This window comes from Heteronotia binoei, chromosome 7 (assembly GCF_032191835.1).
Source record: "Heteronotia binoei isolate CCM8104 ecotype False Entrance Well chromosome 7, APGP_CSIRO_Hbin_v1, whole genome shotgun sequence".
NCBI lineage: Eukaryota > Metazoa > Chordata > Lepidosauria > Squamata > Gekkonidae > Heteronotia > Heteronotia binoei.
The window spans coordinates 97,789,698-97,815,160 of record NC_083229.1 but is presented as its reverse complement, the minus strand read 5'-3'; the positions used below and the strand labels follow the sequence as shown (position 1 = coordinate 97,815,160).

Genomic DNA, 25,463 nt, shown 5'->3' with positions numbered 1-25,463 from the left:
AAAAACAGGGCCCCCCCGAGCCCCAGATACACTCAGATAAATTCTCCATTATATCCTATGGCAAGGTTTCCCAAACTCCCCATCTCCCCTGACCCGTGGCAGGGTTCTTTCCCCGTGGTCTGGGAGGACACTCAGGGAGCAATACAGAGACTGTGCAATGGCCAAGAGCTTTCCCCGTCCTTCTCTGATGTTTCTGAACATCAGAGATGGACGGGGGAGGTCTTCTGGCCAGTGCACAGTTTCAATATCGCTCCCTGATCGTCCTCCAGGCGGATGATGATCAGGGAGTAATACTGAAACTGCACTCTGGCCAGGAGCTTTCCCCGCCCTCTCTGATGTTTCCAAACATCAGAGAGGGACGAGGGAAGGCTTCTGGCCAGCACACAGTGTCTGTAGCGTACAGTGCTGAGTGCTACAGGCGTCGGCATGGGGGGCAGGGGCTGGAGCATGGCATGCAGTGCCGAAGATAAATAGAGAGGGGAGAGGGAGGGGGCTGTCGGGCTGCCCCTGGTGACCCGGTATTGAGGCTTGAGTGGCCTGGGACTGGGTTGCGACCCTGCAAACGGGAAACGCCGCCCTATGGGAATCGGTCGCCATAGGGTAAAATGGAGTGCCTATCAGACATTTCCCTCCCCCCCGTTTTTTGATGACATTGAAGCGGGGGGGGGGGCACGCGGAGGGCCTCCAAACTGGGGGATTCCCTGCCCCACTTGGGGATTGGGAACCCTAGCCTGCAGGCACAAACTTGGCAAGGAAGCCAGCAGCAGCCACACCAGGCAAAGAGCGGCTAAATTGCTGGCTGAAGAGCAGGCTGGGAGGACTGCAAGCAGGGTGCAAACTAAGGGATAAGCCAGCCCGGGGTCCCTAAAGGCATTGGGACCCATAGGTCAGTGCCTACTTGGTCTAATTTTTAATCCAGCCCTGGGATCAAGAGTTTGTGATCCTTGCATGAAATAAACGCCTCTGTTATTTCTCCCTTGTGCGTCCGTGTATGTTGTACGTTAATAATTAAAGTCATCTGTCTGATGAAGGGAGCTGTAACCCAGGAACGGTTACATTAGAATATATTTGTTTAAGACGCCTTTCTATTTTTATTGTTGCAGACTGATGGGAACTTCAATCAACCCCATGAGCTTTTGCAAGAATAAATCCGTTGCCCTTTAAATCCCCACGAGATTCTGTTGTATTATTGCAAGAGACTAAAAGTCTGCGGGATTAGAGATAACAGTGAAATAAAAGCGAACAATTGTAGTCGCGTTGGTGCAAAAGCCCCCGCCGCAGCAAAAAATAATACTACTTTTTATTGAGATCAGAAAATTTTGGCTGAAAGAAATTTCTGGGCTTCCACTGTTACAAAAGCGGCCAATCTACGACTTCCTTCCAACCGTCACGTGAGTGTTTTCGGCTACCTACGCCATCCCACCCCCTCCCTTTCCCCTTTTCTCTGTCGGAAAAAAAAAGCAGCTCTCCGCTTCTTGGAATGGAGGGAAAAGGGACAAACAAGCCAGCCATCACCCAGGTCCTTTGGACGATGTACGACAGCCTCTCGGGCTGCCAATAAGAATCCAGAGAGGAGGGGCCGTGGGCGGGACGGTTCAGTGGGGGACCCAATCGGCGCGCGCGGGAGTGGAGGCGGAGGCCGGAGTAGTCTTCTGGGTCGGAGTTCTGAGTTGCGAGATCCGTGGCGGTGCTCGGGGCAGGGCTTGGGGGGTGCAGTGGATGGTGAGGCGCCGAAGATGTCGGAAGCCAGCAATACCAAGGCTGGAAGTGAGCCGTGGCGGGGTCGCTACTACAAGCTCGAGGAGATCCAGGAGCACAAGACCAGCCAGTCGACTTGGATCATCCTGCACCGCCGCGTGTATGACCTCACCAAGTTCCTGGAGGAGGCGAGTATGCGGGCTGCTATCCTGAGCTGCTAACGTTGCGCGGGGTGGGAGGGGGAGAGAGTTAATAGTGCAGTTTTAGACACGCTTGCTCCCAGGTCGCATGGGACTGTGCACTTTAAGTCCTTCGGGAGCGGTGGAAAGGGCAGCAGCGTTCCAGAGGCAACTGAGGTTAAAGTTTTGCAAGATCCTGCGTGCTTGTGACGTGTCGGGTGGAACTTGGCCTTCTGCAGTGTAACGCCGCAAAGACTGCTTGGCTAGATGTGGAGATGGCTTCTCTGGGGTTCTGCAACGAGGTGGAACTCGTCCGAGGGCCTCTTTTCTTAAAAGCAGCGGATTAAGAAATTATCCCTCTTTCCTGTTTGGGTGCTTAAGGGCGCTCTCACACACGGTAAACAGTGCACTTTCAATCCAATTTCTTACTAATTAACATTTTATTAAAAAAAATTTGAGCAGATACAAATAGGATCGATATGTATATGGATACAGTTCCAGTGGCTTGATAGTATAAATACCATCGAACAAACAATTATAAAGTGGGTAGAAGAAGCAAATACAACATTAAACATTATGAGAGATAAATACTGACTATATTTAACATCAATTGGAAAATTAAATAATCTATAAAGTATTATACTTCACAAGTATTCTGATACCTGTCATGTAGTATAAACAGGACTTTTTTTTGTACAAAAAGCCCAGCAGGAACTCATTTGCACATTAGACCACACCTCCTGATGCCAAGCCAGCTGGAACTGCATTCCTGTGCGTTCCTGCTCAAAAAAAGCCCCGAGTATAAATAATGGAAACATATTAATCCAATTTCAACACGATCTGCAAGTGAAGTTTGCTGTGTGAAATAGCAAAATGCACTTGCAAAAGAGTTGCAGAAGTGGATCGGAACTGTATTATTTAAGCATGTGTGAAAGCACTCTTCGTGTGGGAGAGAACCTGGAGTTCAGCTGCATCCTTCATTTAAAAAATATGCAACTAGTAAGAGGTCTGATTAGCATAGCCAGTTCAATCTGACTTAATGTGTTAAATGTTAGGCTGTAAAGTTTCTGGTTGTCTGTGCAGAGAAACTTTGGTAATTGGACACTTGGTGTCCACGTCCATCAAGCAAGATTACACCCTTTGCGTATCAATGGATGGAAAAAAGTTCAGTATAACGTGACCGTTGCTGAGTAGCTGGCTAGGAACAAAACATGTTCATTGGAATAATGAACTGCTTCGGTTTTCCTCTACTTCCCTTTAGGGTGCAGAGATTGGCAGTCTATATGGAAAATGTTAATTGATACTCTAAAATTATTATTAAAAGACTGCTATGTAGATTTGTAGATGAATACATGTACACCGCATGGGATACATTCTTGCCTTGTGATTGAATTTTTAGATTTTTTTTGTAAACCTTGCAAATCAGCTGAAGAAGTATTTTTCAGTGTTTTGGTGAAATAGCTGCACTATATCTGGGCGTATCTTAACTTTTATTCTTTACTTTATGTTTACTTTATTCTTTGCTCTTATGACTGCAGCCTTGAGCAATAACAATTCAGCAACAAAAGAACAGTAAGAGAGAAATGGTAGTAGCAATAAATAAACCTATAGCAGCTTAAGAGCAAATTGTCCCGATCTAGCTATCTATTAGATTTGATTACATGAGAAAAAAACTTAGTGACTTCCAAGGTCACTTCTGGCCAGAAGGGTCTGTAACTTACTGTGGGCTGGAAGACTAGCCAGGTCCTTTAAGAAGGGGGAAAGAAATATGGTTCTGTATCAGTGACATTTTGGACTATCCAATAGGCAATGGAGCAAGGTGTTAAGATTCCCTGCGTCACAGCTGCAAAATCTGTCAGCTTTTGGAATTCTGTTAAAGAGGCCACAAAGTTCCGCTGCCAGGATTGAGTTAAGACTAAAAAAATTAAGTGCAGATGAGTTTTGCTGCATTTGGGGAAATCGCAGGGATCAGCACACCCGGAGTGCAATGGATGAGCCTCACCCTGGGGAAACCACCTTTGTGATCAAGGTGTCTCCCCTGTCAGGTAAGTATTGGTATGTTTTCATCACACTGTCCCTCCAAGGAGCACAGGATCATGTATGTAGTTCTCCTTTGTTGTTATGGGGCTTTGTCATAGATGAAGACCAGATACAAAAACTCTCTCATTTTTTATTGTCCTGTGTAATGCCTTGCAAAACATATGGATTATTCCAGTGTATAAAATGAGTGCTAGAATTTTGGATGCAAGTGAGGGTAGATGACTGGAGTCGCTTGTTGAACATTAAGAAGGCGCACTAAGCTAACAGATCAGCTGTTATCAGGACAAACTCTCTCATCTAATGAACTTCTTATTTGGTTGGCTGCTTGACTTGGTGCCCTTTTCTCCCTACCCTCATGTGGCACAGTTCATGTTGAGCAAAGAGGTTCATGTGATAGGGAGCAGATTTGTCAGAATGCCCTCCAGCAGTGAAATCCTGCACGTATTTTGATGGAAAGGGGGTTTGGGTGGGATTTAAATAGCAGGAGCTTCAAGTTCTGTCTGCACAGTTCAGGTAGCTGAAACCCCTCCTTTGTTGTAAGAGGTGAGCTGTTAATGAAGTCTGGGACCTTTAGGTGTTTAACAGAACTTCAGTTGCAGAAATAAGGTGCTTGTTGAGGTAATGATTGTTCTGCTATATATTTTAAATAAGCTCTAAGTTTCAACAGCAAGGAAGCTGCTTGAAACTCTCTAGTGGGCACTAGCTGTTGTTTGCACTTTATCCTTAGTTGTATGTAAATTAAACATGCCCCGAATTTGAAATTGCATGAATGAATAGTTGTGTGATAGGTCTGTGAATCTGAGTCATAGGGAAATACAGTGCTATTTTCTTGGCTTATACTTAAGGGGAACTCAGGAAAATAGCTATATGCCATATGACATCTAAACATATGACATCTAAACAGTATGGTCCTGGAAGCTGTCATGTTGTGCTGAAAGGATATGAAACAGTATCCTTTGCACAAAAACTGAACTTCCTATGCTTGATGGTGCAACAAAAGTTGTAAGCAGGGATTGCTTTGTAGAAAAATAGCTGGTGGAGCTCATCCAGGGATTGTTATGCAGCTGCACCTACTATTCAGTGGACAAGGTGGGGAAGAGGAGGGGAAACCCTCAGATCCTGTGAGCTCCTGTGATCCTGTGAGCTCCTGCTGAATCCGAGCCCTGGTTGTAAGCATGCTTGCTTTCCTATGCAGATGTACCCATGATTTAAGCATTTGTTTAATTTACAGAATTCATACCTCACTTTTCTGTTCTCATAAAGCCAGCATAGGAGCCCCATGGTGCAGAATGGTAAACTGCAGTATTGCAGTCCCAAGCTCTGCTCACGACTTGAGTTCGATCCTATGGAAGCTGGGTTCAGGTAGTCAGCTCAAGGCTGACTCAGCCCTCCATCCTTCTGAGGTCAGTAAAATGAGTACCCAGCTTGCTGCGAGTAAAGCTTAGATGAGTTGGGAATGCAATGGTGAACCGCCCTATAAAAATACTGCCAAGGAAGTGTCATGATGCGACATCACCCCATGGATTGGTAACACCTTGGTGCTTGCACAGGGGGACTACCTTTACCTTTTTAAAGAGCCAGCATGAGGAAAATAACTTACTGGCAAATGGAAGCAAAACTTGTTGCAGTTCAGATTACTTGACAATGTTGTGAGAGCCAGTTTGGTGTAGTGGTTAAGTGTGTGGACTCTTATCTGGGAGAACTGGGTTTGATTCCCCACTCCTCCACTTGCACCTGCTGGAATGGCCTTGGGTTAGCCATAGCCCTGGCAGAGGTTGTCCTTGAAAGGGCAGCTGCTGTAAGAGCTCTCTTAGCCCCACCCACCTCACAGGGTGTCTGTTGTGGGGGAGGAAGGTAAAGGAGATTGTGAGCCGCTCTGAGACTCTTCGGAGTGGAGGGCGGGATATAAATCCAATATCTTCTTCTTCTTCTAAGTGCTCTGGCCGCTTATCCCAGAACTGGAGCGATTTATTCCAGAAAATTTGAATGTCTCAGAAACAGTAACCACAAAGAAAAATTAGCAGAGATTTGTTTGCTCAGTGCTCACCCATTCACCTAGCCAGTTGTATTACCACACATATAAAACAGATAAGCCATTGGCATTCCTATACCTATCATGCTGCAATGGCCATGCTTTGCCATTTAAGCTTTGCATTAGTGAAAAGACTAGGCTGAAATTGACCACATCTTACTTTGATATTCCTTTACTATTAAAGTGGTTTGAAATTCGTGGTTTGGAAAGTAGACAGAAGTCTCTGATTTTTTTAAACATTTATTGAATTTTTTTTATCACTGAAAATAACGCAGCATTGCTACTGTTAATAATAATTATAAAAACTGAGTTTTGAGAACAGATGTGTATATGGGAAAATTTATTTTTCTGGGGAAAGTGTTCCATTTCTGAAGTTTCATCATTCCATAAAATTAGAAAGAATAGGTAGATGTGAATGGCAATACAGTTTAGGAACACAATCTCTAATACCTTTTATTAAGAAAAATCTGATGACACACACAACAGGTTTTGAGTTCATTAGATCTTCAGGCCAAATGTTAACACCCCCTCCCCCAAAAAACCCCTTAGAAACTGGTTTAGGAGAGGAAAATGAGTGTTAAGTACTGTTAAAGTGTTCATTGAGAGCAGGTTCAAACAGAGCTGGTTTCAAGTTACATCAGGCAAGAGGCAATAGAACGATTACACTCTGTACGTTAAGCAAACTCCCATGTATTTGCCTAAGTCACGGATATTGCTAGGCAGCAATTGGCCCCTTTCCTGTTGCACCCAGACCTAGCCACGGTAATCCATGCAGCGGTCACCTCCAGGCTAGACTACTGTAACTAACTTTATGCTGGCCTTCCCTGACTCAGAAGCTCCAGCTGATTCAGAACACAGCAGTGTGAGTCCTGATGGGAACATTACAGACAGCACACATACAACCTGTGGTGCACCAGCTACACTGGTTTCCAGTGAAGTACCGAGACAAGTTCAAGGTTTTGGTGCTGACCTTTATGGCCTTAAGCAGTCAGGAACCAGCTTATCTATGGGACAGTCTCTTCTGGTATGTTCCCGGGAGAGCAGTATGCTTGCTGGATAGCAACCTGATGGTGGTTCCTAGCCCCAAAGACATCCAGCTGTCCTCAGCCTAGGCCTCTTTGGCTTGGCCCCAACCTGGTGGAACTCTCTGCTAAACACCATCAGGGCCCGGCAGGACCTTGTGCAGTTCCACAGGGCCTGTAAGGTAGAGATGTTCTGCCATGCTTTTGGTTGAAGGCAGAAACAGTTTCCAAACTGGATGGCATCCCCCCCTTACTCTCCAAACTTGCTTGTTCCTCCTCCAGCCTAACTGCAAGGAGGTTGGCAGTCTGCAATGAGAAATAATTGTAAACTCAGCATTTGACTTGTTATATTGTACTATTTATATATTTTGTTTTTATGACTTTTATGTTCTTGCTGTATGTTGTGTGTATCACCCAGAGCCCTGCAGTAGCAGAGATTGGCCAATTCATACATTTAATAAATAATAATAATAATTTCTCTAAACCAGTGAGACTAAAAATTCCTGTTGGGAAGAGAGACTGGAAATCTCTTGAAAAACTTTGTTGGCTTTAACAGGACTCAACAATGTGTCCTGTGGAAATCCCCCTTTGGAAAGCACTGTTTTAACTTTCTTTGGTGGGGGTGGAGATGGGGGTAACAGCCTGAAGAAGAGTTCTGGAGAACATGAAAGCTTGCACACTATTAATGTGCTTTTAATAAAAAGTCTTATGTGGAATATGTTCTTGGCTTGTGGATTTTTACTTTTGGGCCAACACAACTGCGTACAACTTCCTGATATAGTATAAAGTTAGCCTGACAATTTCAAAGTTGTGATTAATCTTTTACAGATAATTATTCTTGGCAATTGTGAGCATGTACAGATATGTTATATTGATGTGTAAATGGGGAGGGTCATAAATACACATACATAATATCATATAAAAAGCAGATTATTAATTTATCTAATTGGCTGTGCTTGGCCATATGCATACCAAAGTTGATAAGTTTAATTTCATTTTTCATTTTATTTAGTTTATATTCCACCAAAACGGCTCAGGGCGGCTCACAACACAAAAGTTGTAACATAGGATTAAGTTTTAAAATACATCAATTTACAACATTTAAACAATAAACCAGTAAAAACAGTAAAACAAAGCCATTTAACAAGTACCATACTACAGCCTTCTATTCGAAATTTTCAAGTACCGATCAGTTGTATGCCAACCGGAAGAGGACTGTCTTACAGGCCCTGCGGAACTGCCCAAGGTCCCTCAGGGCCCTCACCTCTTCTGGTAGTTTTAATTTCAGTGCCTCTTCTTGCACTGTGGAATGGATATTTGTAATCATTAGTCTCATGTGCAACTTTTTGCAAATTATTGATGTTGCAGAGAATGATAGAGGAACTGAGGTACTCCCAGAGAACAGTTAAATTGTATTGAAGTGGGCAAATGGGCAAGCACATCCATGGCATATCACACACAGTTCTTTACATGCACTGTAATTAGTGTGTGACAGTTTTCTTTGCTTTTGAATTTTCTTTCTTAAATTTTTATGAGCATCGTTAACAGTAAAATAATTTTTGTTGTATGCTCTGAATTTGTTTGAACTTTATATTTAAATTATGCTTGATTTTTTCCCCCTAATACAGTATTTCAGTTGAGGGGTACTTTTTTGTTTATACTAAATATAAATCAATATAAATGTGCAAAAACAGATGACACTTTATTTAGGGTATTGCTAACATTGTTTAAATTTTGCAAACATTCACATTAATAAGTTTGCATCAGAAAGTTTCAATTTCAAATTTTCCTGAACACCAGCAGCACTGTTGGTTAGCAGTGGACAATAGACTCTCAGCCTAACCCATCTTACAGGGCTAGTGTATGGCAAAATGAAGAATTTTGAACCTTGCTCTGAGTTACTTAAAAGAACAGGGTAATAAATACATACATGTAAATAACGTCAGTTAGTTTTCTAAATAAAAATATTTAGGTTTGGTTGATATCCACTCATGGGGAAAATTCCTCTTTGCAGTTTTGTTAAAATCTAAGATACAAGAGTCAAAGATACGGTATTGTTTAATGTTTTGTACTGCTATCTAAAATAAAATGTAGAAATGGCATATTGGTATGCACCATTATATCCTTGGTGGAATTAATCAGTTGGTAATTTTCAAACCATGTTTCCTGAAGGCTTATCAGGCATTCCTCAGTGAGAAAAAGAGCATTTAAAAAAGTTTGTCTGATGAGTATTATTATCTGTAGTAGTATCTAGGCTTATTAAATCTGACCAGCAAAGACTGCAAATGATTCTGCAGGTGATGTGCAGAGAGCATTCACCTTCAGGTAAATTAATATGGAATGGGTTCCTTGAGGGGAGGAAAATTTAAAATAACAACACTCATACTTACTGGTAAATGTTCACTTTGGTTACATGAAATGCTCATTTTAGAAATCTGAAAGCTGTGATGAGCATTAACTAAGTACTTAGTTAATGCTCATCACAGCTTTCAGATTTCTAAAATGAGCATTTCACGTAACCAAAGTGAACATTTATCAGTAAGTATCAGTGTTGTTATTATAACATGTACTTAACTGACATACAAATCCATCTACTAACAATGGTAAAAGAACTGGTTTTTCTGTGCATCTGAATTCGTGATGCAAGGCAGATATGTTTCATGCTCAAATCAAACAAGCTGAGGCACGCAAGCTTGACAGGAACAAAGGTTACACAGAACTGAAAATTAGCCTGGCTATCACATAGCTGCTAGTTATGTTACAGTTGTTGGAAGGTATTACATGCACATCACATGTAAACACTTCTGCAAATACTTTAAAGTCTACTGTGGTAATAAAAATATATGACTTGAACACTTATTAACTGTGCAGGTTCTTCTTTGCCCTGACTGTTCTTCTCTCTGGCTACTTTGCCTCTGCTCTTAATTTTCTGTGTTATTACCAGGGCTTTTTCTTGAACAGGAACGCAGTTCCGGCTGGCTTGATGTCAGGAGGTTTGGCCTAATCTGCAAATGAGTTATTCCTGTGTGAAACAATGGTTATGGCATAGAGCACACTCAAGTCACACTACCCAAGTTACGTGATAAACTGCTGTAACTTCTGTCAGTTTCTATGAGTTAGCAAGCTTAAGAGTCGCTCCAGAAAGTTTTACTTAGACAAGATGCTGAAGTTGGATTTACTTCTCTGGATGAAATTCCAGTATGCTAAAATTTTCCTTCTGTATCACAGAAATCTGGTAGGGAAAAACTGGGTTTTCTTCTCAGAATGGGAGGTCTGTGTCATAGGTAATTAATGCATAACCTGACATGTTTGCCAGTAGTATTGATCATATTAGGGGATAGGGCTTCTTTTTTCAAGTTCAGCAGGAATGACACTCGCTTCTCTGACCTATGAGTGATATATTCAGATTGTTGTCTAAATTAAAGTCTAAAGTTACTGCACTACAGCAATGTAGGGAGCAGTTGTTTGTGGGTTACTTACATGTGAAAGCCAGCATAGTGTAGTGGTTAAAGAGTGGGCTAGAAGAAGATGATGTTGGATTTATATAGAGTCCCTCACTTGGAGTCTCAGAATAGCTTACAATCTCCTTCCCTTCCTCTCCCCACAACAGACACCCTGTGAAGTAGGTGGGGCTGAGAGAGCGCTGAGAGAATTGTTCTTGAGAGAACAAATCTGAGAGAACTGTGACTGATCCAAGGTCACTCACCTGGCTGCATGTGGAGGAGTGGGGAATCAAACCCCGTTCTTCAGATTAGAGTCTGCTGCTTTTAACCACCACACCAAACTGGCACCTAGGCTAGGATCTAGGAAACCTGGGTTTGAATCCCTTCGCTACCATGGTAGCTTGCTGTGTGTCGGTGAGCCAGACATACACTCACAGCCTACCCTGCTTCACAGGATTGTTGTGAATATGAAATGGAAAAGAGAACAAATGGTAAGCCAGTTGGCATCTTCACTGGGGAGAAAGGATGGCTGTAATTTAAAAAAAAAATGAATTATGGTATGTGCTCACATTTGGCATGGTCCAATAAGAATGAAAGTGTCACGAGCTGGGGCTGAGTCAGGCAAAGTCCAGGGGCAGTCCAAGGTCGGCAACTCGTGAGCAAGGAGGGTCCAAGGCGCCAAAACAGAATCGTAATCCAGGTATCACAGGTCAGAGGTTCAGAAGCCGAAGTCAGGGGGTCCAGAGGTCCAAGCCAAAGTCAGGAATCCAAAAGCCAAAGTCAAGAGCCGGAGTGGATGCTAGGATGTCAGGTATGTGACTAGTTGCTTCCACAAAGCCTCCTCCCAAAGCCCACAGCTATATAGCCCTCTGCTGCCTGTTGCTCATTTGGGCTAATTGCTGTCTCAGAGCAGCAGCCAGGATCCTGCCGAAACTTAAGCATCCTCACACTTAGAAGGGCCAGAATCCTTTCACCACTCAGGGCTCAGGGAGCGTCTTGCTTGTGAGCGTGCCGCCCTCCTCCGATCCCTGAGGTCCTGACGAAGGCGGTCACGCACACGAGCCACCCGAGAGGGCGAGGCAGGGGGGCTTGGATCTTCTTCAGCAGGAGGCAGGGGCACTGGTGCAGGTGGCAGGGGCACAGTTCCTTCTGCAGGCTCTGCAGGCTCGGTTTCTTCTGCAGGGTCCCCAGCACCCATGACAGAAAGCATACGTATGTGACCAGGATTTTTCAAATGTTTTGTTTTGTACAGCAGTACTCCCTACCCAGATATTGGCTGTTTTTAACTTATTAGATCTTGAAGGAAGCTTGATGTTTTGGGGAAAAAACGATGTGCTGGTATGTGAAAAGGATCGTGTTCGTGCCAGCACATCTGGCTTATGTTTTTACTTTTGTTTGTAATTATGATATTGATATTTTTGTTGGTGTGATCTGAATGTTACTATTTGAGTGTTCAAAATGCTTTCATTCTTATTTTTATTTATTTAGTAGGCTTATATTCCTCTCTTTTCCACAACAGGCTCAGGGGTGGATCACAACATAAACTGAACAATAAAAAACCTACAATTGAAAACAATACAGTACAAACCCAAAACAATATAACAATAGAATGAAATAAGATGCATCATAGGTGGGAAGGGCACATTTCACAAAATACAGCAGTTTTTGACCCAAGAAGAATTGATGGTGTTAAGATTAAGCATCAACAAGGCTGTAAAGCATGATGTCACAACAGGGGAGGCCGACTGATGGAATAGTTGCTGGAATAGGATGCCTACTGCCTCAACCAAAAGCCTGGCGGAATAGCTCTGTCTTACAGGCCCTAATTACTGATTAATTAGTTCTCACAAGAGCCCCTATTAAGCGAAGTAGTTGGCATGGGGGGGGGTATTAACTGCCACTGCATTACTCTGTCTCCTCCATTTCAACAAGATGGCTCATAGTTAGCTTTATATGCAGGAAGATGTAGATTGGAATCTCTCTTTGGTAAATGGTACCAAAAAAGTGAATCTCTGAACATATTTGCAAAGAAATACAAAAAGGAATAAGGAAAATCCTTATGCCCTACATTACATGGAAAAACCCTCAACTTTGGTGCCTCAAAGAGGGCCAGCATATCTGTGCTTTTAATTGCACACCTGAGATGGGTGATGTACGAATTGGCCCACAAGCACATCATCTTGGCCCACAATTGCCATTACACAAACACCAGTATCTAATTTGGTTTTTCATGCAGTTAAAGGTTTCAGAACTTCACTTGTGTGCTTTTATGATGTATTTGTGTTTCAAGGCAGTCATTATGGGCGCTATTTCTCAGTCTTCTTCCCTGGGCCTCCAGTGGGGTTACTCTCTGGTGTAATATGGAATGAAGATGGGCTATGTTTGTGAAAATAGACCAACACAGCCATTTATCATAGCAAGCAAAATACTTCTCTTATCTGCTTGAGAGCATTTGGTGAATGCTTTGGATTCCACTCTCTACCTTTGTATGTGGGTACCTTGAAAGGGAAGAAAATTGAAATGGACAGTCTGGACCTGTCCTTTATGGTGATTGGGTATGGTACTAAAAACCAGCACTATTAGGTCTGCAAAGATTAATGTATGCATACAGAGTTAGCTTGTTGTAATTTTGCCATCTCCCACCCCAGGAAAATACATAATTGCACCTCAATATCTGTTTTATATATCACCTCAAAATATGTATATATCATCAATATATATCCTGAACAGGGTTTGACTAATAGAGCTGCAAAATGAAGATAGAAACAGACTGGGAGGATTTATCTTCAAACATGAAAGAAGAAGATGATATTGGATTTATATGCCGCCCTCCACTCCGAAGAGTCTCAGAGCGGCTCACAATCTCCTTTACCTCCCCCCCCCCCAACAGACACCCTGTGAGGTGGGTGGGGCTGGAGAGGGCTCTCACAGCAGCTGCCCTTTCAAGGACAACCTCTGCCAGAGCTATGGCTGACCCAAGGCCATGCCAGCAGGTGCAAGTGGAGGAGTGGGGAATCAAACCTGGTTCTCCCAGATAAGAGTCTGCACACTTAACCACTACACCAAACTGGCTCTTGGGAAAGATGTCCCAAGCTTTCAGAAGAATCTGAACTTTTTTTTTTAAGTTGGTTCCTTAGAATCTCCCACAATAATAGAAACAACCCCTCATTTAGGAATGCCCCTGGTACTGTCAGTGGCTTTTGGGAATTGCTAGGCAGCCACAGCAACATTGCCAAGCCTTGGTTTCTATAAAGCAAAGGGGGTGGGGTAGGAATGGTCTTGGCCAAAACACCCTAGAAAAGGCCCTCTCCGCCACTCTTATCTTCTCATGGAGGACTCATCAGGGACAGGCCCAGCAGTAACTACCAAAAACTCATTACCTACACAACTCAGCCTGGCCTGGTGACAGTGGTGGTCACTGTGCAGCTTAGCCCAGCATCAGCCACCATGCAACCCAAGCAAACTTTTACAGGGGAGAGGTTGCTGGATAGAAGAGAAGGAAAAGTTGAAGATATGGAAGCAGATAAAGGCAGGTTGGCTGGAGGGTGGGATGAAAAAGATAGCAAGCCTGTTGCTGGCAGCCACCAGAAGACCTGGCCAGACTGTAAGAGGCTGCCAGGGGGAGGGGATGCTGATGACAGGGGAAGATGAAGGTCAGTTGGCTGGTAGGTGAGAAGGAGCAGGAAAAGGGGAGAGGCTATTGGGAAAAGAAGAAGGGAAAGAGGAAATAGTGGGTAGGAAAAAATAAGATGCCCCTTGCAAGCCATTGCAGGTCCCTCACTTGTACTATTAAGAAAGCCATCTAATGTGGCCAAATTAAATTGTTGTGGTCTTCAAGAAAACAATCCCTGATAACAGGACTTAAGAGTTACTTGAAGTATAGCCTTTTACATTCTTGAATTGCACCATTGCTAAGTTCTAGTTTGAGTCCTTAAGCTTGTTTTTCTTTCTGTCATCCAAGGCAGGTTGCTTTAGGTCAGATTATATAATGCACCAATTCTGGAGTAGCAGTTGCTCTACCCCTGAGCTTCTGCTTTCCCCAGTTGCTGTGCAGCAGCATTTTAACCCACGGCTCCCTCCAATTCCCCTGCGTCTTCCTGACCTCCCTCTTAGCATCTTTGCTTCCATACTATGGAATGGGTTTTGGTCTTCAAAGCAATCCCTTTCTCATTTCTTTTCCGAAAACTATAATACAGAGCAACATATCCTCTCTTCCTATCTAACTCAGCTTGTTTTGTAAGGTTCCTACAATGAGAAACAATGTGTGTCTTTCACAAAAATAGTTATCTGCAAAAAACGATTTCATTGTAAACTGGGGGGGGGGGGGGGCTGTGTTTCTGAGCAGAAGTGGTTATAAAAAAACTCTTGATTTTTTAACCTGGATTCACTCTTTCTGAAGGCATGTGTTAAATAAGATTTAAAGCTCAACTTGTTTTTCTGCACTCAGTGAAGGCATTGTAAACCTCAAGATAGTATGTTTCAGTTACTGCCCAAGACCTTTGCTCCACTTGGTTCTGTACATAGTTATCTGAACTGATTCAAGGGCAGGATTTGTTAAGAGAGTGCCTGTATTTGCACGCTTGCCTTGCATAATCTGTCTTCTGCATACACTCCCTTAACTGTTTTTTAATGCTTAATCTTTATTCTCCATGCTTGTATAACTTTCCTTTTTTTTTTGCTTTGTCATTGTGCATGAGCACTGCACATGTCTTAATCTCTTGGAAAATTGTACAAACCTTTTTTTTTTTTAAAGTGCAACAGTTAATACAATATGCAGGAGTTTTTTTGTAGAAAAAGCACAGCAGGAACTGATTTGCATATTAGACCACACCTGATGTCATCATTGTTTTACAAAGGCTTTTTTTGTAGAAAAAATGCAGGAGGAACCCTATTTGCATATTAAGCTACACCCCTTGACACTAAGCCAGCTGGAACTGCATTCCTGCTCAAAAAAAGCCCCAACTGTATGAGATTTTGAGAATGTTGCTAGGAGATCTCCAGTTGGGCAGACAGCCTACCCACTGTCAAGCTGAGGTGCTGGGGCAACTTTCTGGTGGGAGGGGCATCAGAAAGGGTGGAGTGTGATTCCTCCATCTTCTTTTTCATTGTGACAACTCTAATTAATTGGTGGTGGCAGGGTTAAGCTGAGTAGAACAGTTGTACTGTGTTGCCACCAGGTGACCTATCCAGGGCTTTTTTTGTAGCAGGAACTCCTTTGCATGTTAGGCCACACACCCCTGATGTAGCCAGTCCTCAAAGAGCTTTCAAGGCTCTTAGTACAGGGCCTATTGTAAGCTCCAGAAGGTTTGGCTACATCAGGGGTGAGTGACCTAATGTGCAAAGGAGTTCTTGCTACAAAAAAAGCCCTGGCCTACCCCTCAGATCATGGCACAGTGCAGAAATTGCTAGGGCAATTTCCTGTTTTGTGGTGGAGGGATGCCAGTCTGTCTGGCCTATTTTGGCCCTGCCAGCATTGGCTGAGTTTTGTTGGTGCAGATGGGAACAAAAAGGGTGCGTTCACACTATGCTAAATAATGAGTACTAAATAATACATATACTACACTAAATCATGTGTTTTTCTTTTTCCCCTCACTCTTTGGGTATGTTCTAAGGTTGTCAGGTCCAACTCAAGAAATATCTGGGGACTTGGGGGTGAAGCCTGGAAATGTTAGGGGTGGAACAAAGATGGAACAAGCATGATTGAACTCTAAAGGGAGTTCTGGCCATCACTAATGATAAAACTAAATCTGATAAAACTGCACTAAATAATGCGTACACTAAATTGTACACAGTAAAAATTCAGTTGTAAAACACATGATTTAGTGCAGTGTGAATTCATTAGAGTTGGCAATCCTCAGTTGGGACTATCAAAAACAAGAACTTTGTATACAGTCAACTGTTGACTGTATTTTGGACCAGAGCTTCCTAATTAAAGTTATTAATAATCTTATGTTACTTGTTGTTGTTTAGTATTATTATGTTTAATGGTATATGGGAAGGCTAAATGTATTCTTATCATGTTTGCTCACAAAGCCGAGCTGAAGAAGATCATTTGATCGAAACCGGTTCCCATTTCATCTCTGTTGCTGTGGTCTCTCAGCACACCTGTTGGAGGGCTTCCATGGAGAAGCAGGCAACATTCTCAGTTTATTTATTATATTGCAAATTTTGGGCTTTGGAATGGCCTACTTATGCTGCCCATTAAATTGTATGCAGTACGCATTGGAATGTTTCTGTGAGGAATGTTATTGCTATATTGTATTTTTGAATAAGAACTGAGGACTCATTGTAACTGCTTTTATAACTTTATTGAGTAATTTTTTTAAATTAATGTTCTGCATTATAGTGCTACACAGTTCTTGTTTTTAATAGTGTTTACTGATTGAACTGTGGATTCTTTGATCCCCAATTGGGAACAGGGGATCCCCCAGTTTTAAGGCCCTCCCACCTCTTCACAATCATCAGAAAGTGGGGGGGGGGGAGGGAAATGTCTGCTGGGCATTCCATTATACCCTATGAAGACCGATTCTCATAGGGTATAATGGAGATTTGATCTGGGAGTCAGGGATGTTTTTTGAGATAGAAGCACCAAATTTTCCAGTGCCTCTCCTCAAAACACCTGCCAAGTTTCAAAAAGATTGGACTATGGGGGTCCAATTCTATGAGCAACAAAAAGGTGCCCCTCTTTTTCATTATTCCAATTGGGAGAAGGCATTTAAAAAGTGTGCAATCCCTTTAAATGTGATGGCCAGACTCCCTTTGGAGTTCAGTCATGCTTGTCACACCCTTGCTCCTGGCTCCACCCCCAAAGTTCCCAGATATTTCTTGAGTTGTACCTGGAAACCCTAGAATGCACCCAAAGAAACAGATAAATGGCAGCTGTTGGTGTTAGACCTGTGATTTAAGGAAGGTATCAGTAAGGGCACTGATACCCTGAAATGTGAATGCTATCCCCCTGGTTTTGTGTGGGCTTTTAAAATCACCAAGAGCTAATTTAGACAATTGGTTTATATCATGTTTCACATTTTGAAATTCATATATTTTCTGATCAAGTATGCCTACTAACTGCTTACCCCAAGAATGTGAAAATAATTGGTTTGAAACTACTAAGAGCACTCACAGCTTTTCTTAAGCAAAGAGATGGGTAGTTCCTGCACAAAAGGAGAATTTTCTAGTGAGCTGTGAAGTAAATACCCTTGCTATATGCTTACAACAATAAATATTCTGTGTCCCTCTAACGCTGATTTACCATAAAAGCATACATATACTAAATATTTTGTGGTTTCTTTTTTTTTTATAGCACCCTGGTGGTGAAGAAGTTCTAAGGGAACAAGCAGGTGGAGATGCTACGGAAAACTTTGAAGATGTTGGTCATTCCACAGATGCTAGAGCATTGTCAGATACATTTATTATAGGGGAACTTCATCCTGTGAGTACACCTATTCATGGATAAGCTTCTTATGTTTTTCATAGCTTTTGTATCTTGATAGACACACCCATCTTCAAGATATTGCAAAACAGTCTCTTCTAGCCATGCCAAAGTACTGTGTGTGCTTGGAGCTCAGTAGATGTTGCGAAATCTCAGCCATGACAAATTCATTAGAGTGTTTTTTAATGTCAATTCAGCTGTAAGGTGAAAGGGCTTTCCCTCTTATTGTTGGATCCCATTTCCTGCATTTGAAGTGGCAAAGTTCATTGATAACTTCTTTGTAATGTTATTCACATATATCTGTCAGGTTTTGTCAGCAACATTGGCATATCATAGTAGTGTGTTTTTTTGAAATCCGGGATTGTGGAAAGCAGTGTTTAAAGAAAAGGAAATGAAATAGCAGATGTATGCATTCTGACACCACTGCTTTCCCAGAGTGTTACCCTGTTTTGCACAGGCCATGGTTCCACATATCTGCCATGTGGGAGTTCCAAATGGTCTCTTGAATGCCACGTGGCTTGCTGGGTTGGGTGTTCTCCACACACCCCACCCAAATCATGCAGGCTGAGAGATGGACTCTGCACTTGACAGAGGACTCTGACAAGGAGTAGAGGACATGGGAAGGGGTGGAATCAGCTCCTCTTTGGGCTAAACTTCACAAACACTTGGAAACAGCTAGATGTTTTTTCTGCTTGAGTGCCTTCAAAGCATTGTGCAAGATGATTGAACAGGCCCTTCCTGGGTCCTCAGCACAGTTCTCTGTGTTGGACAAACAACTGGCAACTTTTATTTGGGGAATGCTGGCCTTGATGCATTGCTTTGGACTGAATGTGTTAAATATGGTGGGACCCAAGGATGTCCTTTCTGCTTTAGAAACAAATGCCTCTGAATTCAATGCATTTCTCCTCAAACCAGTTCTGCCACCCTTAAAATGTAGCGTCTGTCTTTATTCTTATTGTTCTTCAATATAAAATATTAAGATATATTTTTGTGAGCCAAGGGTAGGGATTGGTGCAGACTGGAAAAACAAGATTCATGTTGGTTGTGATTGAACCATGAAGCGAGCTGGGGGGTTCAGTTGTGAACTGAATCAGTTCATGATTTTTGGCCTGGCAAATCCCTTTGAAAGGCATCATATTCCCTTTAAGCATGGTTTGCAGAAAGCCCTCAAAACAGTGGGCAGCAGTCTTGCTCCTTGCTGCTCAGCTGTTTTTAGAAAGCAGGGGTTTAAAAGGACTTTTGAGTCTCTTTAAGTCCCTGTTTTCTGAACCACCACAATCTGCTTAAGAGGTTTGTGGACATTCGTGATGGAAGACCTGTCACAAACAGGTCAAACACGAACAAGTCAAAATTTGTGATGAATTTTGCTTTGTAGTTTGGTTTGAGCCCATCCCCAGCCAAGGGGAAGCTGGGGCTATTCATTCCTGAAAGTTCACTAAGGAATCCTACAGTGCAGAATTTCACCCACTGAGAACCATCTCAGAAAACATCGTCATTAGCAGTATGATGCTTTCATAATACTTCTTCAGTGTTAGTAGTTTGCACCTGAGATGTGACATCAGGGATTGAGCCCATCCATGCAGTTGCTGGGCTAAAATTTAAGTCAGGGTTTATATTTTGGGGTTGTGGTAAATACAGAAAGGTCTCTGTGGTATGATCACATGCATGTGATAAATGAGTCTAATGTATATTTTGATTACTGCATTCTAAATGGGTTCTCATTAGTTGTTTTTCTTGATTGTTGAGCATATTTCTTCTAAAAGAGAACCTTGGCATGTGCACAGACCTTGTCTAGTGGAGGTTTATTATTGCATGTCTTTGATGATACAGTTTCGGAGTAACCTTTTTTCATCAGCTGCATTATAATGTTCTAATTGTTTTTTAAAAAGAAACAAAAGCTTTGCCAATACAGATATTTGTAGTTAGGCTAGAAGGCAAACTGAACTTGACATCAGAGTGTCAGTGCAAGGTTATTTTTTTAAATTATTAGTTTGTACCCATTATATTTGTAAAAGCCTCACCCTCTTCTGTCTATGAAACATCTGTCTTGCTTTAAGACTCACAGTGCAGTACTTTAAGCTGTTGCCTTAATGAGGAGTCTTTAACCAAGGCATTTTGATCTCTGGTGGAGTTAACTTGTACATCTATTCTAAAGATAAACTGAATATAATAAGTCAGTTGGGATGAGAAATTATTCCCAAACATTATTAAAAAAATAAGTTGTGATACGCATGTACACTTTCCCCATCGTAAACCCTCATACCAAGTCTGTCTAAGATTTCCGTTTTTGTCTTACTTTCATTAAATGAGGGGTCCACAGACTTTTTGAGATTTTGGGCACTTTTGGAATTTTTACACATGACGATGGACAAAACCACATAATTGCTTCAGGAGAAGAAAAGAACAAAATGGCTGCCATGGGAGACACAGTTAGCCACAAAGTATCAGGGAATGAGGTTGTACATAACTCTGATAGTAACTTTTACACATTTCAGACAGAGCTCTGTTTAACAGGATGTTTTTAAAGCAAACATATATTGTGTTGGCAGATGCTCCAAAGCAACTTTTTAAACGTCCATATAGCTAGTCAGAAGTACTGCTGGGCAAAAATATTGCAAAATAAAAATTTTGTTACTCAAGTGTTGCTGGGCAACGGGCCCACTTGGCCTTGCCCACTGTCAAAAAAACACTTGGACTCCACAGGCACCATATTGGTTAGTGCAGAAGTCCCCAATTCAAACAATTCATTATTGATATGAGATGGCTCATGCTTACCCTCTTTAGGCAATCTGCATAGTGTTGTATGTAAACGATGTGTTCTCCCCCTTGCAGGATGACTGGGAGAAAGTTCAGAAGCCAACAGTAAGTGTTTTGCTTTGAACCCTCAAATCTGTCATGTTTGCTAGTTTTTGGTAGTGGTGTTTTGTGGGTTGCACTCACAGTGCTAAAGAATAGGACTAAGTACTCCAGCACTGAACAATGAATAGAAATTAGAAACTAAAAGCCACAAGCCATGAGATTGCAGTCCTATTGGCTGGTGATGCCTTGGTGACAGCATAATTTTCAAAAAATCACCCATGATAGTGATTTGTTTTTATATCTCTCTCCAGCCTATGCAGAGTTACTCCAGTCTATGCCCATTGATTTCAGTGGAGTAACTCTGCATAAGATTGCACTGTAATAAAACTTTCTGGTAGGGACTTGTTGTTCTACTGTGGGTTAATGCTGATTGAAAGAAATTGAATTGGTGTTTACAATTAAGATTTTTAGGGGACGACACTGTGGTCTATTTAGACTTGAGTCCCACACATAACTTCTGTGGATGAAGTGGGAAACAATTTTCATTGGTTCCCCCTTCACACTGCAGACTTCCAGTCTGCCCTGCTGTTCTTTCCGAGAAGTGTTGATGCGCGTTGAACAATTGCACCTTTAAGACCAACCAAGTTTTATTCAGAACATAAGTTTTCGTGTGCTCTCTAAGCACACTTCATCAGACGAGGGGATCAGGTGTTGGTGTGTGTGTGTGGGAGGGTATATTTTGAGCTGCAGCAGAAGGGAAGAGGCTTGAAAGTTGTTTCTGTGGATGGAAATCCCTGCCGCATGTGGAAATCCTCTGTCAGATCTAAGCTTTTTTTTTTTCAGTTGAAATATATAGCTTTCATCCTCTAGTTCAGTGTTGCCCCAGCTAGTTGCCATAATTTAAGAACATAAGAGAAGCCATGTTGGATCAGGCCAAGGCCCATCCAGTCCAACACTGGATTTAATTTAACTAATTAAGTCACACAGTAACAATCATTGACCCAAGAAGAATTGTTGATGGGGCATCATTAACATCAGTCCAATCTGTCAAGAGTGTGGGCATGATCCTGGATGCCTCCTTACCTATGGAGGCAAGATCATGGATATTGCCAGGCTGGTGACTAATAGCCACTGATGAACCTCTGCTCCATATTTTTATCTAACCCCCTCTTGAAGCTGGCTATGCTTGTAGCCACCACCACCTCCTGTGGCAGTGAATTCCACATGTTAATCACCCTTTGGTGAAGAAGTACTTCCTTTTATCTGTTTTAACCCGACTGCTCAGCAATTTCATCGAATGCCCACAAGTTCTTGTATTGTGAGAAAGGGAGAAAAGTACTTCTTTCTCTACTTTCTCCATCCATGCATAACCTTGTAAACCTCTATCATGTCACCCCGCAGTTGACGTTTCTCCAAGCTAAGGAGCCCCAAGCGTTTCAACCTTTCTTCAACCTTTCTTCATAGGGAAAGTGTTCCAACCCTTTAATCATTCTAGTTGCCCTTTTCTGGACTTTTTCCAATGCTATAATATCCTATAATATCCTTTTTGAGGTGCGGTGACCAGAATTGTATACGGTATTCCAAATGAGACTGCACCATCTATTTATATAGGGGCATTATGATAATTTCTTGCTTAACTTTAGTTTTCTCTTTAAAGCTATGAGAGTTTCATGCTTGTTAACATTGAAACTGAGGGAACTAAATATTACAACTTTGAAGGTAATATATCTCCTGCACCATAGCCTGAAATTAACTAATAAGCCTCAAGAATAGTGTTGTGGCTGTGCCGAGGCCAGATTCCATTGACATCCTTCAGGCATGTCCATGAGAACACCTGTTGCTCTGTTTCTGCCTATTTTTACTCCACTGTACCCTACAGATTTTCCTAACAAACTAAAAGTTCCATACTAATGAAGTATTGCTATAATTGCTATCCAATTAAGTGAATTCTGTATGACTGCAGTGAGCACTTGTACAGAATAGACCTCTGGGTTTGTGAGTGAGCATAGAAGCTTAATCTTAAACTGAAGTGATTAATGAGTAGGAGGTTTGCAACATGGGTGATGTAATTCACAGGAGTTCCAAGGGAAAAACACTTTCTCTCTAGAGCTAATTTTGTGGGAAGAAGATGCCATTAAAATTTTATGACTCACTTATGGCTTTCTTTTTCAGGATACTTACATTTCTACTGTTGATTCTGATGCCAGGTATAGTATACTTTCATTTAACTAATTAAGTCAATTCACTGTTTAAACAAGCAGACTGAGATAATCTTTATGATTTTTTTTTTAATTTCACAATCCAGCATGAAATGAGTACAGGCTGCAGTGGGAAATGGGTGATATTTCCAGGCATGTATGTTGGGGATTGTTTGCATCTGAGCAACACTAGGCCACTTTCCTTTCTTTTGAAAGTTCTCAATGTGTGGCCTTCAGATCAAGATCCAAGGGTCAGCATTACTTGTGTTAGTTGAGCAGGACTCATTAATTTCCTTAAGTTCAGAGAGTTTATTAAGACCTGGGACATATGATCTAGAGTCCCCCTCCCTTGCCCTGCTTTTCAAATAAGTGTTGGGGTGGTCAGCATAGCCATAAGAAAGAAGTCAGTTCTTCTGCCTTGAGAATCGTTTGTGCTGTATTTGGTGAGAGGCTCCCCATGTTTGAAACCATTCCCATTATCTCTGCGTTGTTGCTGTTGTTGACTAACTGTGACTTCAGTGGGCTTAGAAGAGGAAACTTATAGTGCAGTCCTAGAAAATATGCAAAAAAATGTAAGAAATGCTGCAGCATATAGAGTACCTGTATTAAATTGACCCTCGAACTCAGGATAGCCAAACTTGCTTAACGCAAGAGCCAGATATTTGAGAGCCACAAGACATGAACATCAGATGTTTGAGAGCCACAAGGAAGGAAGGAAGGAAAAGCAAATAGATGGGAGGGAGAGGTGGAAAGAAAGCAACTTTAACTTTAAATGCCTTCACCAAGCCAGCTGATGGGGCAGTGGGAACTTCAAAAGCCACACAATGTGTGTGAAAGAGTCACATGTGGCTCCCGAGCTGCAGTTTGGCCGCCCCTGCTCCAACAAAACATTTCTTTCTGGTCTTGTAGCCTTTTGGCCTGGTTCGTGCATCCTGGTTACCTCTAAAAATAGTATTTTATAACCACTTTGCCTGAAAAATAAAACTTTTTTTGCATTTCTGCCTGAGATGTGTTTGAATAAAATACCCCCTTACTCTATGCAAGACAGTATGCATTGAACGGTAATGCTACTGTACCTTTTTTCTGTCGCTGTTTTTATCAGATGCTTGAGCCTTTTGTTTAATAGTCAGCTCATTGTGTTTGGCTAGAGGCGCGTTGGTGATGTCCCAGCTTTTGCTCTGATGTTGTCGTTGAAAGAAATGGTGTGATGCTTAAAAATAGTGGCTTGGATCCACAGACAGTGTTGGATCACAAGTGGGGGTCCTGCAGTGGGGGTCCTGTGTAAAACACATGCAGGGTCCTCAATAGAAGTGATGTTCTGAAAATATAAATGTTGTGATCCTAGTGGAATAGAACCTCTGGATCGAATCTATTCAGTTTTCTAAAGTATGTCTTTTAGAAAGTTTTGGATTGGTATGGAAATAATGTCTGATTGTTTCTTCTAGTTCGTGGAGCACCTGGCTGATTGCAGCAATAGTAGCAGCTCTTGCAGTCTTTCTGTACCGTTTCTACATGTCTGAATAAGCGCCATATTGAGAAGCAATAATGGAAGAGACTGTTTTGATAGAGAGAAAGAAGAATATGTTCTTCATGTCAGGACGATATTTGAAACCATCCATCCTCCCACCATTCAGAAAGCCAAAACAAAGTTTCTTTGACTGTGCACTTTTAATTCTGCCTTTTACTTAACCTTTAAGTGCAGGGGCTGGCTCTATCATGTTAATCTATTAACTGTGTGAGATTACTATGCTATTGGGATTAAGAACGCCTGATACTATCTGTGTATTCTTATGAAATGTTGACTTTATTACTTTTTGATCCCCCTCATGCTTCTCTTGCCAAAATCAATAGCAAGTGAAGACTCCTTCCTTATGCTCACCACTTTGCCTTTTATCTGTAATTCTTTCATTACAGCTGTTTTCCTTCAAATCAAATGTCCATTTTTAAAGTTGTAACTTCTCTCTTCCTAAAGGAACAAAACCTAGTTTTAGCATGGGAGTAATTACATAATAACACAGTGGCTTGAACCAATAGAGCCTGTGGTGTGAACAGAAAGCAATTATGGTCTCCCCCTCCCCCCAATTTCCCAGCTACCCTCCTGGGACTTGGCCTACACCAGTAAAGTTCACACAGCAGCATCTTTGGAACCAAGCTCTGCCTCTAATAGGGCAGTATATTTATAAGTATCTCTGGGCTGAAATTTCATTATAAGCTTTTGCCAGGCAGGGGAAAAAACACCCTTTCCTTTTCTCTGTTCTGAGTTATCATGGGTTGAAGGAGAAATCTAGGCCTTAGACTTACGCTATCTGGGTAAATTGCATAAACAGGGTGGTGCTATTTTAATCGGAATCCGTATGTGTGTTCAGCTCTTGTAAAATTAGCCTTCTTAACGCTACTCAGATTACTGTAAAATCTGCCTTGAATACTGCAATTGTAAACCAATACATGAATGTCTTGAATCTGTTCTCATGTCCTTTTGATAAAATAATGGAACAATATGAAAGTGAACGTCACATGCCCATTTATTTTACATAACTCTGCTTGCATGTACATATGATTTTACTTGTTAATTCTTGTGTTATTCACATGGATAATGTTTGGGAATAAACTCAGATGTTTACTA

General features: G+C 41.9%; 1 protein-coding gene and 1 pseudogene across 1 annotated transcript; one reads left to right on the top strand and one right to left on the bottom strand.

Annotated features, from left to right (window-relative positions):
* Positions 1 to 1,472: 1,472 nt before the first annotated feature.
* On the top strand, positions 1,473 to 25,463 carry LOC132575353 (cytochrome b5). The gene is made up of 5 exons (XM_060244077.1): positions 1,473 to 1,886; positions 17,715 to 17,843; positions 20,676 to 20,705; positions 22,815 to 22,849; positions 24,286 to 25,463. Exons 1-5 carry the CDS (start codon positions 1,737 to 1,739, stop codon positions 24,362 to 24,364), a joined length of 423 nt encoding a protein of 140 aa, XP_060100060.1. The 5' UTR covers positions 1,473 to 1,736; the 3' UTR covers positions 24,365 to 25,463.
* LOC132575583 (U1 spliceosomal RNA) lies at positions 3,791 to 3,930 on the bottom strand (annotated as a pseudogene).

Coding starts and splice junctions, on each gene's coding strand:
- LOC132575353 (XM_060244077.1), top strand. CDS start 1,737: ATGTCGGAAGCCAGCAATACCAAGGCTGGAAGTGAGCCGTGGCGGGGT. Junction 1,887..17,714: donor TCACCAAGTTCCTGGAGGAG/GCGAGTATGCGG, acceptor TTTTTTTTATAG/CACCCTGGTGGTGAAGAAGT. Junction 17,844..20,675: donor TTATAGGGGAACTTCATCCT/GTGAGTACACCT, acceptor TCCCCCTTGCAG/GATGACTGGGAGAAAGTTCA.